Below are 17,487 nucleotides of genomic sequence, written 5' to 3' on the forward strand. Positions count from 1 at the left end.
AAGGCTGCAGATCAAGAACATGGTGGCGCCCGCCCGTAAACTTTCGGAAACCTTTCACAGGTGAAATTGTATCTCATGGTTAAGCTATCTGCACTCAAAAAGTATGTTGCTTTGCTAGGAAATGGACATAACACATAGGCCCTAATATATGTGGAAAAAATGTTAGTTATGTCAGTGGAGAAATGTATTTTACACTTAAAGAATTGCAGTTTGGCAGTAAAAGACTGGAGGCTGGGGATCCGGAATGCATTAGACCAGGGCTGTAGTTGGCTCTAGTATGGTCACTGGTAGTGGCTCTCTTTTACAACCTGCCCCTTTTCTGTCGCCACCACAAAGAGACAGATTGTAAAAGCATGGAGGTAGGAAAAGAAAGCCACTACAGCCCTACGTGTGGGGCCTACTACATGTGCATGATGTAGGTCCTGGGCCCATGGAACTGGAGGTAGTGTTAGGCCTATATGTTATTATTTTACAGTTAGGCTAGCCCCACATGTTAGGCTGTGAATGGCTCTCTTCTGACATTTCTCTTAACTGCAGAATTGTCATAAACTTTGAATGCTAATTCCATGAGAATTAATATGATGAACATCCCGGATTTCCGTCTGAGCAATTTTGAAAACCATGAGGCTTTTTTCATTATTTATTAGGCCCAGGCCTAGTTGGTGTACATACTGCAGTAACGTCCATGCAAAGGGAACCAACCTTGGCAGTAGACTAGCTCTCACTGTCTCAGTCTGTCTTGCATCACGCCATTTGTACAGGGGAAAATACGACATCACGATTTACTTTGCAGCCATTTTTTACCATTCCTGATGGGAAAAACAACAATTTTTCTGAAACTTTGGGAAAATACTGAGATTTTTTGGTGACTGTTTCAGCAGTATGCGGGCGGTGGACGGAAATCCAGGATATTCATTCGCATGGTCTAATAGGCCTACCTTCAACCTTCTGAAACTGAATGACGAATGACAGCACATTTTTGCTTACACTGGTGGAAGGCCTGTATTTGCTCCAAGCAAACAAAAGAGGACATGCTTTTTTGTACTCACCACATAGGCACACCATGAGGTGCGCAAGTATATATGTGCGTTTGACGCGGAGCACACAGACTACGTCCAAGAACCCGCTTGTAACCACTTGTCTTTCTTTCGCCGATTGGGGGTGCACTTCAGCTCGGGGTGGATAGGGCCTAATGGAGGACCTATTCTTCAGAGATTGGACTTTCAGATTCTCACCCTAAGCTCACCGAAATCCTACATTTGCCATGTACATGTAATTGTGTCTTGAAAAACCCGACGTGATGTAGGCATGTGGGTCATGGCAGTCTCTATTTCAAAAATAATGCCCAGGTGTCTCCCAACGACGGAAGAGTTCCGTATACGGACGCCATTTGACACCCTGTGCACAAACCCTATGAGACTGGTCTAAGTGTTTTCTCAGCAAACAACTTGGTATTTTCCCTCCTAAATTGAACTTTTCTGGACAGGTTTTTGCTTTCTGATGGCTATTAAGTCACAGGGGAACTTTTTCTCAAATGACGTCGGGTGTCTGTGCGTGGGATGGGAAATTTAGGCACCTTGCACTGTGTCGTGCATAGTTCTCGTGCGAAGCGCCCTCTAGTGCCTTGACTTCCCATGCAAAAAAATGTGCTGTCATTCAACTTTCAGAATGTATTAAGATTCAAAGTTTGTGACAGTTCTGCAGTTAGGATTTAAAGCGTTAACATCCTGCATTGAAGTAGGGCTGTGGTGGCAACATTATAAAGACAGTTGTCAAAAGAGAGCTATTCATAGCTCAACGTGTGGGGCTTGCAAATGAAGCTGCTGTCCTCAAACTCAGAGAAGTCCTAGCTTTCGGGGACAAAATCAATTCCCCGAAAGAGAGAATTCCTCCCAAAACAGTAACAGATTTTTCAAGCGGGCTTGGGTTTGGGATCCTACTATTGGTCTGGGGTTCCTTTTCATTTCATATTTGAATTCGGCAGAAGAAAACACCCAAGGCTGCAATTTAAAAAAAGATCCTATCGGTTAATACTTCTAGGATTACAAGCAGGAGTCTGCAATGGGACATGAAGGGTGGAAAAAATATCACATCAAAAAAAATTTTTCTGAATATCAAACCTTTGCACACAGTGACTTGAGTGACACAGTACCAAATTTATAAAAAAACCCACATAGGCCTAACTTACATAAATGGAAAATATGGGAAAAACTTGATTATAGCATGTGAGTTTGGGGGATCCAAGCTCACTTGGAAAAAAATCCCCCTTTTTCAAGGAGACGTTCTCTTTGTTTAGGGGGGGGGCTGGTTTTGTCTCCAACAGGGACTTCTCTGAGTTCAAGGACAGTTTTCAAGTTCTGATTTGCACCCCTTCTGTTTGGTGAGTTTGCACATTCCTAGCCCCACGTCCTAAATTAATCATGACAATGATTAACGTTAGGCCTGTTAGGCCTAACATTTGTATGCAGTTTAACAGAAGGCCGCCTCCTAAAATTTTACAAATGATTTTTGTTAGGCCTACTGCCTTTAACGACGACTAAAAAATGATGATATAGTGTCACTTACGATCTGTCTTGGTCTTGTTGAAACCCTAGTTTCTTACAGTAGACCAAAGATGGATTCACCGTCACTGCACGTTGACCACTTTTTCCCAATTCCTTTACGAGACTCCATATCCCTACGCCCGCTGCGAGAGAAAGATGCGGAGTCTGTTTTCCGCGTCGTGGACAAAAACCGAGACTTTTTGAGCAAGTTTTTGCCTTGGGTTCCCAATGTGATCACTGTTCAACAGGAAGTGGAGTGGCTTAGCTTTTTCCAAGAGCAGGAGATGAGCGGTGCCGGCCTACATTGCGGCATTTTCAAGGAGCAGATCTCGCGAGATGAGCGTGTCGAAGAGATAATTGGGGCTGCCGGACTGAGGGTTATAAACTTTGCCAAGAAGACGGCACAATTTGGTTACTGGCTTGCTGAAGAGTTTACAGGCTCTGGCCTGTGCACTCTCGCCTGCCGAAAGTTGATTGAGTACGGCAAGGCCATCGGGATGGAGCGGTTTGAGATTCACGTTGCAGAGGACAACCTGAAGAGTCAGGCAGTAGCCCTCAGACTCGGATTTCACCAATGCCCCAAAATTATCAAGAGTGCAGAGGTTGTCAACAATGTGCCCCTCTCGCACATTGTTTTTGTACTACAACTTCAAGAGCCAACATCGACCTCAGAGTGAAAGTTCCAGCTATGGTCACCATGGTTACACTTTTTACTGGCCTGCAGGCCCTGCAGTACGTAAAAATGGACTATTTATTTCCATTTTATCTCCAGAAACCGACCGTTTTTATGTATGTTGAAATTTCTACTTTATTTCTGTTACCAGGCTCCTCCCAAAGTTATTTCTAATTTTTCTCTCAACATGGTTTTCCACTATGACTTCATCTGACAGCAGCCGAGAATGGCACCTTCTCAGAGGATTTCCTGCCATGATTCCCTCCAGTACCATTTTGCCTGCATGTTTTCTGAAGTTCTTTGTGTTAGGAGCTATAAAGTTACGTATTTGGACCCTCGTTAATGTAATTGGAGCTTCTTAAGGTGTGGTTTGGACAGAAACTGTAGGTGTGGATGGCCAAGTTCAAAAGAACTCAAAAGAGCCAGTCAACAGAATCCAGTTCATTTTCAGCAGTTTATTCTACTAGTTCAACTGTCTATTAGTATAGTTTCTAATACATTTATGTAAATAAAAATCACACACAACTGCATTTAAATAACACCTTGACAAGAAGATGCAAAGATATTTTTGTACTATGAACTCACGCAGAACAAATCAAACTTTCTGAATAGCATACTTCCTTATTGAACAAGTCAACAGTATGTTTATATGACATTATCTTTCTTGAAGTAAACAGAGTCGAAATTCCAGCAAATACAAGTAGAGATCTCTTGCTATATATACAAATAAAATCATATAAATTTATACAGCTGTTGCGTCATCGAGTAAATTCCCCAACTTAGTTGGAAAGGCAATGAGATACAGAGCTACATGTACAACTAATATAGGTAAATAGGCAAAGTAAAATACAGCCGATAAAATGTGCAAAAGTTAAATTGGATAAAATTTTGAGGTTCTAATGGCAGTCTGAGTATGAAATAAAATGAGTAATATTTGATCTGGTCTGGACAGACTTCAGATTTTGTAAATAAACTTTTTTTTTCTTTTACCTGTGGTGGAAGAATATGGCTTTCAGCTTTTGGCATAACATCTGTGCGTATTTTTTGCATAATTTGAATTTGAATATCTGCCACGTGAAAATAGTGTGACTTCTTCAACATAGGCTTTGTGTGGTAGCCATCTTGCAGGGCAGCTCTTGTGTTCCACAAGGAAGCCCCTTATATACAGACTCAGTGGAACAAAACTATTGACCAGCAAGATGGCAGCCATGCAAAGCCTCAATACTAAGGAAAGGCACAGTGGTGCAAAATATTTACATCTGAATGTGCACAAAGGACACAGAGTGGTTCATAATTCACACACCATTTCTATGTACATAAATGTAAGCGCATACTATAAGTGGCTTACAAAGTGTGGAATATCTGAGTTATCTAACCTCTGATCACAGATTTCCATTTTGAAAATTCTTTCTTTTTACTGTGTTCTACAAAGAAACCAAGAGACATTCAGTATAGGGGAAAGTGAGAAATAGTTTTCATGTGGCAACCAAACCTTGCTGTAATGGTGTTTTACCTTGTTTGTTTACGGATCAGTATTAATGTGAACATCTTTATGAATTGCCTTATGGTAGGCTGCATAGCTAACATGAGAATTTCATGAAATATTGGGTAAAAGTTTGGTAAAAAAAATTTATGAATTTCAGCCCCAGGTCCCATTTCAGAAGACCAAGTTACTCTCCTTTAAATAAACGTTGGATTACTAATCAGTGGGCATTGAAAGACTGGCTTTGCTACAGAAAAGTCTGTAAAAACAATAAATTTCAAGCCTTCACCTCAAAACGGATTGTCAGATTTTTTTACGACAAATAAAAATTTTGGCAGTGAAAAATTATGAGTCAAAAACAATTATTTTACACAGCTGAATATTCCATTGAAATCACAAAAAGATGGAAAGAATTCACAAATATTTACATGTACTATGTCTCTGAACAGCAATGAAAGTGTGGTAAAATGCAGGTCATCAATAGTTTAAAAATATAAAAATAAAATCGTGGGCTAAACAATTCACGCCTATATAATAAGGATGCCTTCATATCTGCATAATATCTTATTTGAAAAATTTTGCCATGCACCAATTTGCAAAAGCTTGTGTAGTTACACCATCTAGGGGCAAAGTTCAAGCAGTGACTATTTGTCAAGCACTGGTTGATTTTACCCGGTACCCATAGCTGCATTCTGTGCAAAGGTTACCGGGGAAAAATCAACCAGTAGTTGGCAAATGGTCGTGCCGCAAGACTGCCCTACAATGACTTAAAAGAAAGACTATTTTTTCTGTTACCACTCTTTCCATTTCCTCCTACTGTAATTACCGGATGCACTTTTATACCATTCCTGATTCCTATAGACTAATTTAACGAACTGCCATCACTGTGGTGGTGCTGCACTGGTGAAGGCATTGATAGACTTGACACATGCACGCATTTGGCACATCATGACATCCTATCAGTCGAGTAGGCAAGCAGCGCGCGCGTACCACCTGTCCACTAGCACCTGATGAGCACTGTGCCACCGCAGCAATGGCTTCTGCTCTGGTTGTTGAATTACAATTTGTTCTTTGTGAAAAAAATGCCTTCATCTTCAGTTGCCATAACATTAGAGCCTTAAAAGACCTGGCACTCCCAATTCAACTACATGTACGAGGTGTGATTCACATCTCATTGGCCCTGTGAGGGCGCTGTGTAGCCTCGCCCAAAGAGCCACGGAGATAAATCTGCTGACCATGATGATGCTATCACTGGTCATCTGCAATGGCCCCCGCCAATGGTGGAAAGCACTGTAATGATTTGTACGGAGGCACTATTCCACAAAAGTTGTTCCACACAAAACCCAACACACAGCTTTCCGCCATTAATGGGGGCCACTGCAAATGTCCACTGACATGTCATTCATTACAGTCATGTATGCACACACTGCTAGCTGTGCCCCTTTTCCAAATCTCAGCTTTGTCCTTCATTTCCAGGTTCATCTCTTGCGGTCCATGATCAGATTCTGATTGTTACTGTTTCAAACCAAATGAAAGAATGCTACAAACTTGGGCCTTGCTTTAGCCTGTCCAATGTTCCAGCAGCAGCAATGGAGCGGGCACTGTCGGCTGTACGAGACTAAAATTCTCCACGCTGAAGCCTGATGGTGGAGGTGCAGACAAAGCAGAGATTCAGAAAATCCTGTGTGTTCCCAAGTCAAAACTTGGCACAGAATCGCACCCAGACAGTACAATTACATGCAAGTTTCAATTAAGTGCACATTTGCTTTGTAGGACTGAACCTCAGCAAGGGCAGGATGGAGCCCACACGAGGTGCACAACGGACCTTGTGTACACTGGACAGAATCACGACGCTACGGTACAACAGCCTGTGCTTCTATTGCCATGACCTCTTTAAACACGATTATGTCACCCAAGCATCCTGAGAGTTGAAGTTGGTTGCCTCGCTGCGGGCAAGACCTGATGTGTTCTTGTCTACTTGTCTACAGTACCAAAGGCATTCAAGATGTCAAGGAGGGCATCAACATCATCTGCCGCATCCTTGAACGAAAGCTGCAGAAAAGAATGGATTGAAAAAAACAAACATGTTTCATTGATAACGCCTTTGCTTTCACCTCAACTGCATCTACCCCAGGGTTGAAGTGTGCCCTCACAGGCAAAGATGAGGCAGCCTGGCAGGGATTTTTGCGAAAGGGCTCATGCACCCAGCACAAATACATACACTTTACACCTGTGAGCGCACATACTGAGTTTCCACCAAAGGACAGCCACTATTGCTTTGCAAAATACGCCCTCTCTTGTTCCTGCTTGGAGCAGATGGACCCTTCTGTTGCAGTCTAAGCAACTTCAGAGACACAACTTCCACTGCAACACCAAAGACGGGTGCGTGACGAAATGCTAGAAATGTGGGTCCAAAGACTTGTCAGATGAAAGCCTTTTTGGTGGGTTTTAAACGATTCTGGACCTACCTCCTTTTTCACTGCTGTTTTCTGCTTCTCCAGGAGTTCCCGGACAGCGGGCAGCTCAGCCTCAAACTTGTCCAGCTTGGCGCCGGCAATGTCGGCGCTGTCGTCGGGTCGCCCGCTGGTCTCTGCCCTTGATGAGATGTTCTTGAGCAGGTCTTCCCGTACCCCTTCCAGGAAGAGCGCCCCCTCGATGTATCCAAACTGCGAGAGGTAAGAATGCATCGTGATGGACACAAAGTCAAGCAGCCCTTGTCAAATGATGCTGGCAAAATCCCAATCCTGTGGTTTTTCCATCGTGCTCATGTTTTGTTCCCTCTTTACTTGATTATGAAAAAGGCCAATGATAACCAGCAATGTCAGACTGCACCCAAAGGCTTGGTCCCAAATGGTCCACTACTGTAAGAAAGTCTAACCAGCTATCATCCAAGTGCCCTAAGTCGAACTTTTGTTAATTATGACTGCTGAATGAACTTGGCCCAAGCACACAAGGATGGTTGGGGGGGGGAAGAGGCAACAGGGCCATCCCTCTTCCAAAATAAAACAATTTTTAAGGCTATTTTATGGGACTATTATTTTCCTTCCATCCAAAGTGTGTAAAAAGGTGCTCCCCATTTCTTCCCTAAGACAGGCCAGAAAAGATTACACAAAACATGTCCAAATTTTGGCCCACCCCAAAATTGGGTTCTGGATCTGCCCTTGGAAGTGCATGCACATGATAAATCACACCAACAGAGATTGCCGCCTGGCTAAAACAAAAAAAAAGCCACCTACAAATTATGGGTGAAATTCAGCTCACCTCGCCGACAAACTCTTCTGCTTGCGCCACCGTCCTCGGGAACCCGTCTATCACAAACCCGTCGGCCGACGCGTTCTTCCTCACCTCCTCCCGCATGACACTGAGCAGGATCTCCTGCGGTGCCAGACTACCCGCCTGGATGGCCTGGGCCACCTCTTTACCCTCAGGTGTGTCCAAATTGGACAGCACCCTCAGGAGTTCACCGGCAGAAAGGTGGACCAATTGGTGCTGGGCAGCCATTTTCTTGGCAACTTCTTTCTTGCCAGAGCCAGGGCCACCTGTTTAAAAAAAAATAAAACAAAAACAAATTAGCAACGCAAACTTTCAAAATGAGATCCTGAAGTATCCATCCATACACTCCAGCAGGGTATAAATGCTGGTAATTAGTTTCAGGTAAGAGATTGGTATAATCCGATATTAAACTGTGCCATTCGAAAACACAGAAACTTTCTGAAGGAATAATTTAATGAAACAACCTTTTGCAGCAACGTTGCTGGTTAGTCCATGCCAAGCCGCTAAAAAGTCCATCACAAGTCATTCACTTGGCAGTCAAGTCACAAGCTTTCCAAAATGAACTGTGACAATAGTATTCCTTAGTCGTTCATCCCGTTACTTGTGACTGGTCTATCAAAGGTCTTATACATGTTCTTGGACAAGGACTTGAGCAGGACTTGACAACAGAATGTTTCAATTCAAGATACACAATTTTTTTTCTACAGCAGTTTTGGACATAGTGGTTTAAAGTGAATCTACACCTTTGATGATGGACAAATCAGGGCTCACCAATGACAAAAATGAACTTCTGCCGTTTTGCTTGACTGGCAGGCTCGATACCGCGTTCTTTCAAAGCATCTTTCACAAGCATGAACACGCTGTCTGGATCCGTCTCGGCCGACACCTGTCATTGAAAAAGCATAATCCAGGACCAAAATTATTTTAAAAACCTGCCACGGGAAAAACTTCCTTTGTCATGTTTGTAAAAGATACTGAATAAAATGTATCTAATATCAACAATGCTTTCCTGAATAATGTCCACTATTTGACAGGATTGTGGCAGGATTTGGGTTTATGACATGACCAACTATCTCAAAACTAAGTTGAGGTTGTCAAGAAATTGACCCAAAATTCTGACCAACACTGCCAAAAGTTAAAAGTTTACAAGCAGTGTACATTGACTGTTCACAAAAGCACACGCTTTCTGTGCCCAAAAATGTACTTTGGATAACTTGGAAGACTTAATAAGTCTAGACCTGTTTGTGGTGCAAATGGTCTGAAACCAAGACTACATGTACCTACTTCAGCTGTGTTTGGGTGAAGGTTCCCACAATTGAGCATGTTATTAGGCTCTAAATCAGGAAGCAAAAGCTGTAATGCTCATGGGATTTGTACACAACCTGAAACTGCACAGTATAAGGCTGCATCAAAATCTTGGCTGTGGCTGGCAGTTGCACACGGATCTATGGGAAATGGAAGCGGCCGCTAGTCAGTGACTTCCATAGTTCCATGTGTTTATTCTTAGCCATAGCTAAGACTTTTTGATGAAGCCTGACTTCAACAAACATCACATTTCATACTTTGACAATCTTGTTCTTCTCTTCGTAGTGCACTACCACCGGCTCTGTGGCATTGTGGAACGTCGTCAGTCTCTTCTTGATGGTTTCTTCGTTGTCGTCCACCCGCCCGCTTGTCTCGGCACGCTTCAGGAGCCTGGCCGTCATGGTTTCATCTGACACCTCGAAGTAGAGAGCGCAGGTGCACTCAGTGATCTGACCCACCGCCGAAATATGTAAAAGAGATGAAACTTATGGTAAGCGGAGTTTAAATTTCATATTTATGCATGCAGCTGTCTTACATCATTTCAGTCGCAATAACATTAAATCCTTGCCGAAAAGTGATTGTAACTAGCACCAGCATACCACAAGAAGGCATGTTGCAGGCCTTTAGCAAAGGTGGTGAAGTTTAGTCTAGAAAATGAGCAGGTAAAAGGCATTTGTGGCAGCAGACTTTGGATCACACCCACTAGCCTGACACTTTATGTGTCACAAGCACTGACTACAATTATTGCCCTGATTGCCTTGACCAAAGGCTAGTGTGTTGCTGTATTCGGAGGCCATGCAGTGTCCTGTGGTAAATATTATAAGTGGCATCAATTCGGCGCTGCGAGGCATCTTGCTGTTGTCTGCAGCAAAGGGTTGGAGGACTTCATATCGTCAAGGTGAGTGGACGGCACTATGGCAAATGTAATAAGATTCTGCAAATCTTCAGATGGCAGTCTGGGGTGAGTGATGGGTGTGGGATAATGGGTGTAGTCACATTTAGTGGTGGTCATGGCACCTTCGGTAGACAGCAGCAAGAGTTGATGAAGGAGTTACCAAACGATGCGGCAGGCTGTCAGTGCATGAGGACATGACAAAACTGACAATGCAGCTATGTCTGTAAACTGACCTGCTTCTCAAACTCAATCCCCTGCTGGACCTCTCGTGGGTAGCCATCAATCAGATAGCCGGTGGATGTGTCTGCCTTGGCTAACATGTTCTCCTTCAGTAGCTCAAGGACTGTCTCCTGAATATTGGAAAAGAGAAATGGACAGGATTTGAGATTGACAGTTTGACAGATTGACATTATGAGTGAAACTTCTAGTTCTTCATTTAAGCACTGCGTTTGCCCAATCCAAGCAACTGGAGGTGCAAACCTGAGCGATACTGAAACACACTCACCTGTGGCACAAGGTCTCCATTCTCCATAATGGCTGTTAACTTCTGACCCCTCTCTGACCCTGACTTGACCTCTGCCCTCAGGAGGTCACCGGATGACAAGTGCGTGAACCCGTAGTTGTTGACAAGCTTCTCACACTGGGTGCCTTTGCCAGACCCTGGCCCTCCGATGACAAAAATGATCTTACACTTCTTCAGCTTTTCGGCTGCAGAATCTGCAAACACAATTGAAACAGAAACGTCAAATTTGATAAGCAACTTCCGTTTTAACACAATCCGTGAATAGTATGTGGAGCTATGGCAACCATAGAAACATATGCATAGAACACACTTCATATCTGCAAACTGGATGTCGGCGAAGTGGATTTGTGATGGAAATTAAATCAATACCACATATACATTGTGGACTTTGTTTCATTTGTTAAACTGGTAAGACATAATAACTTGGCGCCACCACACTGCGTGTTACACAAGTTTTTATATTAAGGAATGAATGCATTTTGGTATCATGTCCAAACACTTTCTTTGTCAAAGAGACATTTAACGTGCTGATATGACCCACACACAGGATACCTTATCATTACAGCAATGGCTTCTATAACCTACGTGAGTCTGCTTTTGAAGACACAGAACTCTTTCTTCCCTCCAACTGTTGGCAATATGCAAGCAGTGGGAATCTTGCAAACATTCAAAGCCAGAGCTGAGACAACTTCTTTGCCACACGGAGAGATGCACGGATCTTTGCTTACCTTGGCTGGCAGGCTCAATGCCACGTTCTTTCAAGGCATCTTTCACCAGTGAGAACACACTGTCAGGATCTGTTTCAGCCGATACCTATCACAGACAACGAAAACAAGGAATGGCAAGTTACTTCCGACAATTAACACAAGAAGTGTGTCCTACTCTACAAATGCAATACGCTTTAAACACTACTTTAACCATAACTGGCCACTCACACGTCACAGTGGATTCTACAGAGTTGGGGTTCTCTGTTAATAAACTACAATGTATGCATCTAACAGCCTTTAACAAGCTAAGACATCTATGATCTACCACTCAAAAACGAGGTTGGGGTCGCAAGAATTTATTTCCGTTTGCAATTGTATGTACTACTGGTGAAATTAAACACACTTGCAATGCAAATTCTGCCATGTCCATGGCTGCCAAAGCTTTCGTACAGAAAACTGTGAGGGCCCTAAAGCATAGCTGATTCCTGCCTGGTTTTCAATGTGGGTGAGTAATGCTTGCCAGTCCTAAGCTGTCAGACTCTCAACCAATAAAAAACTGGCCTGAGTGTTAACAGGATTTCTTAATCATCCCAGCCTAACTTTCAAAATCTAATGCTACACACTTTCACGATCTTGTTCTTCTCTTCGTAGTGCACTACCACCGGCTCTGTGGCAGAGTGGAAGGTCGTCAGTCTCTTTTTGATGGTTTCTTCGTTGTCGTCCACCCGCCCGCTTGTCTCGGCACGCTTCAGGAGCCTGGCCGTCATGGTCTCATCGGACACCTCAAAGTAGAGAGCGCAGGTGCACTCAGTGATCTGGACCACCCCAAAAAATGTCAGAGAAAAATGGTAAGCAAAGTTGAATTTCATACATAACAGTTGCACTTGAGTCACATTACCACTGCAACTAAAATGTTGCAGCTACATAGATATTCTACCGGCTGGGGAGCTGTGCAATGAGTGTTAACTGTGGGTTGTCAATCACAGTTTATTGTGACACGGGAATTTGAATATACAACTGCGGCAACCTTGTAATCTTTGTGAAGCAGATAAATTTACGGGATTGAAAGTCTTCATTTCCTCACAGTCAATGGAAGCTTTTACAGCAAATGCAATATCATCAATACTCTACATTTGGCAGTTAAGCAAGTCAAATACGGGTACCAGTACGTGTACTCTAAGTTGTGATAAGACCATTGGTAGAAAGCAGCATGGTGTTGATGAAGGAGTTACCAAATGATGCTGCAAGCTATCAATGCACCTAGACATGAAAGTACTGATGATGCAGTTAGGTCGGTAACTAACCTGCTTCTCAAACTCGATCCCCTGCTGGACCTCTCTTGGGTAACCATCAATCAGATAGCCGGTGGACGTGTCTGCCTTGGCTAACATGTTCTCCTTCAGTAGCTCAAGGACTGTCTCCTAAATATTGGAAAGAGAAATGTACGAAACTTGAGATTGACAACTGATTTCATTATCAGCAAAACCATGCAGACACACCCAAGATATAATCAAATGAGAAACAAATTCTTTATTTAAGCACTGCATTTCCCCAATCCAAGCAATTCCACAGAGGTACAAAACTGAAAGACCCCGAAACACACTCACCTGTGGCACAAGGTCTCCATTCTCCATAATGGCTGTTAGCCTCTGACCCCTCTCTGATCCTGACTTGACCTCTGCCCTCAGGAGGTCGCCGGATGACAAGTGCGTGAACCCGTAGTTGCTGACAAGCTTCTCACACTGGGTGCCCTTGCCAGACCCTGGCCCTCCGATGACAAAGATGATCTTACACTTCTTCAGCTTCTCTGCTGCAATTTAAAAAAAAAGACACAGGATCGAACAAATTAAGGGCCCACTTTAACTCTTACATGTTGTTCATGCCAGAGCAATTTAGGCCACATTTTCAGCTTCAAACCAAACCCAGGAACAGCATGAAGAGCTCTGGTAACCAGGCCAGACACACTTCCTGTTGACAACTGCATCTACTCTTGAAACACTAGAGCCCCACAGTGCTACAGCAGCACTGTTTCCCAAGTTATTTCTAATTTCACGTTGCATTGGTAGCCAGCACATAAGCACATTAGATGGTGTTCTCTGAAAGTGCGCCCTCAACTACTCATGGACAATGCACAATACATCACATCAATTTCAACATTGTGCATTCTTTCGGCCAAGGTTATGTTTCATCGAAATGTGCACAGTGGAGAATTATGACTTACCAGCCTCTTCATCTGCTACTCTCCCCTTGTCCCCGGTTATGAATGCCTTTTCTTCGGTGATTGGCTCTTCCTCCACTGAAATAGAAACAGAAGTTCCCAACGAAGGAAAAATTTACCCAGTGTTGAGGGCTTCTAAGGTCAACTATACTGTCAATCTGCCATAGTGCCATGAAGCAATGTTGCCTAATTTGTCCGGCACCAATCATTCAACGATACTCTCTTTGACAAAAGTGGTCAGAAATCATAGTTGAGTGTCAAGCAAGGCAAAGTTCAGACAAGTTCAGGACTTACCCTCTGGCTGGGCCGCTGGTTGGGCCTCTGCATTCTCTTCACCTTCCTGATTACCTGTTGACGTGTCCAAATGCAAAGCAAACTCTTAACTACATGTATGTACACAATGCATAAAGTGTTAGAAAATTGTGACAGTTGACATTTCGTTTAAGAGTCATTGTTCACTAGTAGTAGTTATGCAAACTGTGGCAGTAATTGCTAATGTCAACACGTATGGTTTACTAGGGTTGGGACGACAACACCGTCCCAGAATTGCCAGTGGCTATTCACAAAAGCCACAGCAGCAGCCCCCAAATATCTGACTCGGTCAATCAGGCTACAGCCGTTCCCCCATCCTGATTGGCTAAAGTGCATGAATTGGAAGCCCTCTCACCGCACTTCCCATTCCCTACCCACCTTTTTCGAGCTTTCCAAACATTTCCATCATTTTCAGGCCTTCGGCGCCCAGAGCCTCTTTCTGTAGGTGACAAGAATAAAGAATTGAAATAAAAACAAACTATAATAAAACAAAAGCAATATTGGTCCTTACTTTTTGTTCCCGCGAAATGAGTCTTAAAAGCAGTAAGAGTGTGACATACATGTATGTAGAAGAATATACTACAGTTTATATACATCAATATGTGGTCTGTCTGGAACATATGGTGGCAGTAATCCTTTTTTAACTGTTTTCGGACTTTCTTAGACTGTATTACAACAGTAGAATAATGTATTTTGTTGATCCAGGCGGTATAGGTTAAGCTCTTGTGTACACTCATGAGCACCCAGCAGCCATTTGGTAGAAAAAAGTAAAAAGCCCTTTAACAGTGAAAACTAAGGGTAAAATACACATGAAGGCAAGTTGATGTATTGTTGCAGACCGGACTGCGACTGCTTTTGTTGGTGATTCTTGGAAGAAATTTTTCTCTGTGGAACATTAGTTTCTATTTTCGAGGGTTTAACTTGGAAGTGAGCCTGAAAAAACTCACTTCTTCTGCTGTCTTGTCCACAATGCTCTTCTCCGCATTGGAGTCTCCCGTTCCTTCTTCGTCTGATAAGTGAAATAGAAACATGTCAAATCCATGTCACATTCTCACAGAGTCAATTAACAATTATCAGCTGCTGTGATGTGGGATATAATGTTTTTAACACCCAAGGTCTCACAGAGCTCCAGGCATTTATGTAGGTGAAAGTACCACAGGTACGAATGAATACGTGTTGTCTCGCTAGCAGTCCCTGCATTACGGTGTGGACTGTGGAGCGGGGAACTAATGTAGCCTATGATATCACAATGTAATTTGCATAAGGATGAACGTCACATGTATTTTTATGATCCGGCCATGTGATCAGTCTGAGCCAATGAAAATAGGGTAATCAAGACAACACTACAACAAAACCTGTTTTTCTCTTTTCATTTGATATTCTCCCTGAATCCGTCTACCCCGAATCCTTCTACTCATTATTGCTTCCCACAGCAACACTCTGGACTGGAATAACGCCGAGAGTTTCAGCAATCTGTGGCATTCATGTTATCAGTTGCCAGCACTGTTGCAATGGGATAACAGCACTGTGCAACCACTATGAAACAACAACATCACCTCGCAACAACTTGAGGTATAATGTGCCCAGATCAGTTCATTTTTCCCAGAGTTACTGATATGCGATTCCATTCTGTGGTGTTGGAGTTTTACCACTCTGAGTGGACCGGGAGCAGCGTAATATATATCAAATTACACAAGGCTAAACCAAAGCTATACTCTTGAAAATCTGTTGGATTACCTCCTGTGCCTTGCTTGGAACCTGACATGTTGCCCGGTGATCCAGTGAGAACTGCTTCCTGCTGCAGACAACACAAAATGGAAACTGACTTTAAAAAAATGGCACGTCAGCTAACATGGTTGGTTGGTTGGCAGGCAAACGTTCAACGTTATAAGCATCGTTGACCTTCAGTGGTACGTGGAATGGGTGTATGTGGAATGGGTGACCAGCACGACTAGCTGGCTGGTTTAGATATGTGGACTGTACCACAAACCTTCCATTCAATCAAGTGTCCCACTATAAGAAGTCAATAACTTTTCATTCACTGAGTGTCTTTTTCCATTGAAAAAAAGACCTACAGTACATGTACATGTATAACACACTCAATGTTACAAAAGAAATCCCTCCATTTTGCACATAATGTACCCAAAAGCAAATGACTAATCGCATCACTTTGTTCTCCCAATTTGATAATGGAATTGTTACAAATGAAATAAAAAAGCAGCCATTACAGAACAGATTTTCTTGTGGGGGGTGTGCAAAAATTTATGGCTAAGCCTCACCTCTTCCGCTGTCTCCGGAATGTTCTTCGCCTGCCCCTCAGCCCCATTTGCCTCGGTCTTCATGTCGGTTTTGATCGGGGGAAGTGGACTAGCAGCTTGTCCCATGCCAGCTGGAGAACAACACAAAGTCCGTCTTAACTTACACTCTGCATTTTGCCCAAGGTTGAATAGCGTTAACTAAACATGAGAATGGGAAATGAAGCAAGTAGGTCAGACTCATCTAGCTACATGTACTTACTATTACTGGCATCTGATGCACTCTGCGTGAAGAAACGAGAGTCAAACAAGTTGGCGATGTCATAGAACACTTCCTCCACGTCGCGATCACAGTTGACCTATCAATTAATGACAGTAAGATTGATTTGGCTTTATTAACTGTTTACAGAATATTTTAAGAAAACAATCTCCCACCACTTTTAAAAACAGATTTCATGCCTTAAGTTTAAGATTTCAAAAACATCTATGAATGAAGCACAGAAACATGTATCCTGAAAAGAAAAATTTTTTTTTTATTGAACTAAAGCAGCAAAAATTACCCCCCCCCAAACTGTATTCAAATCACATTTGGCTCTGACCATGTGGTTGACAGCATGAGGCAGGGCAGTTTGCAGTAAACCTGTGTGGTAAAATTTGCTTCGCAAAAAAGAATGATAGTTTTGAGGATATCTAACTGCTTAAATAGTATTCAGTCCTAGCAAAACCAGTCAAAAGCATAAACCTACTTTGCCCTCACAAACAAATTAGTACATATCTTAAATGTGATCAGTGTACCTGGTGCAGGACACTTTTCTGTCGGAAGTAGTCCACCACGCCAGGCACGCTGCTGTGGAAGCTGGCTAGCCTGTTGGTGATGGCTGAATCTGTGTCATCCAACCGGCCACTGGTGTCCTTACGTTTCTCCAGGCGAAACCTGAGTCGGGTCTCATCACACATCAGGTACAAGACCAGATCGACGGCTCCGAACTGTACAAAGAAATATGAAGCATTTATCCATGAAAACTACTATTTAATTGACAAAGCTTTTAACTGAGCTGCACTCTCTGATTATTGTCATAAATACCCTTAGAAGTAAAAATAGAAAAACACTGCAATTATCGATAAGTTCTTGGATGTTGTTAAGTCACTGCTTAGCTGCAATCCTCTCACTGTGCACATTCAGTTGAAAATTGGTTGATTGTACAGTGTGCCAATCCTGCAAGCAGTGTTTCCACTTTTGCATTCTCATTGCTATTGACGCTGCAGATTTTCATCCTTTATCATATTACTTTCGTACAAA

General features: G+C 42.9%; 3 protein-coding genes across 5 annotated transcripts in view; 2 read left to right on the forward strand and 1 right to left on the reverse strand.

Moving 5' to 3' along the window:
* LOC110975761 (uncharacterized) lies at window positions 1-4,174 on the forward strand. Of its 2 annotated transcripts, none has more exons than XM_022228522.2 (2): window positions 1-101; window positions 2,595-4,174. In XM_022228522.2, the coding sequence occupies exon 2, from the start codon at window positions 2,615-2,617 to the stop codon at window positions 3,218-3,220; it is 606 nt and encodes a 201-aa protein (XP_022084214.1). In that variant the 5' UTR covers window positions 1-101; window positions 2,595-2,614; the 3' UTR covers window positions 3,221-4,174. The 2 variants fall into 2 exon arrangements, with proteins under 2 accessions (XP_022084214.1, XP_086999508.1); XM_087143382.1 differs by lacking the exon at window positions 1-101 and adding an exon at window positions 108-442.
* The window catches only part of LOC110975758 (uncharacterized), an 18,978-nt gene continuing 5,147 nt past the window's right edge, over window positions 3,657-17,487 (reverse strand). The window contains exons 6-24 of one of the 2 annotated variants that reach the window (XM_022228515.2): window positions 16,983-17,174; window positions 16,450-16,546; window positions 16,212-16,321; window positions 15,670-15,727; window positions 14,880-14,941; window positions 14,311-14,371; window positions 13,915-13,968; window positions 13,624-13,698; window positions 13,010-13,212; window positions 12,707-12,823; window positions 12,026-12,217; window positions 11,424-11,508; window positions 10,678-10,889; window positions 10,406-10,522; window positions 9,535-9,726; window positions 8,744-8,858; window positions 7,961-8,238; window positions 7,168-7,365; window positions 3,657-6,751 (exon numbers count right to left, since the gene is read on the reverse strand). In XM_022228515.2, coding sequence (XP_022084207.2) covers window positions 6,674-6,751; window positions 7,168-7,365; window positions 7,961-8,238; window positions 8,744-8,858; window positions 9,535-9,726; window positions 10,406-10,522; window positions 10,678-10,889; window positions 11,424-11,508; window positions 12,026-12,217; window positions 12,707-12,823; window positions 13,010-13,212; window positions 13,624-13,698; window positions 13,915-13,968; window positions 14,311-14,371; window positions 14,880-14,941; window positions 15,670-15,727; window positions 16,212-16,321; window positions 16,450-16,546; window positions 16,983-17,174 — 2,496 coding nt within the window. In that variant the 3' untranslated portion in view covers window positions 3,657-6,673. Of the gene's footprint in view, window positions 6,752-7,167; window positions 7,366-7,960; window positions 8,239-8,743; window positions 8,859-9,534; window positions 9,727-10,405; window positions 10,523-10,677; window positions 10,890-11,423; window positions 11,509-12,025; window positions 12,218-12,706; window positions 12,824-13,009; window positions 13,213-13,623; window positions 13,699-13,914; window positions 13,969-14,310; window positions 14,372-14,879; window positions 14,942-15,669; window positions 15,731-16,211; window positions 16,322-16,449; window positions 16,547-16,982; window positions 17,175-17,487 lie in introns of both variants that reach the window. The other variant, XM_022228514.2, reaches the window with a different exon arrangement.
* The window catches only part of LOC110975759 (uncharacterized), an 18,507-nt gene continuing 13,133 nt past the window's right edge, over window positions 12,114-17,487 (forward strand). Inside the window, exon 1 of the mRNA XM_022228518.2 lies at window positions 12,114-12,250. Within this exon, the coding sequence (XP_022084210.2) occupies window positions 12,235-12,250 (16 nt within the window). The 5' untranslated portion in view covers window positions 12,114-12,234. The remainder of the gene's footprint in view (window positions 12,251-17,487) is intronic.

Source organism: Acanthaster planci, linkage group LG11 (assembly GCF_054643075.1).
Source record: "Acanthaster planci isolate LZ-2023a linkage group LG11, COTS_SCS, whole genome shotgun sequence".
NCBI classification, from domain to species: Eukaryota; Metazoa; Echinodermata; class Asteroidea; order Valvatida; family Acanthasteridae; genus Acanthaster; species Acanthaster planci.

Coding starts and splice junctions, on each gene's coding strand:
- LOC110975761 (XM_022228522.2), top strand. CDS start 2,615: ATGGATTCACCGTCACTGCACGTTGACCACTTTTTCCCAATTCCTTTA.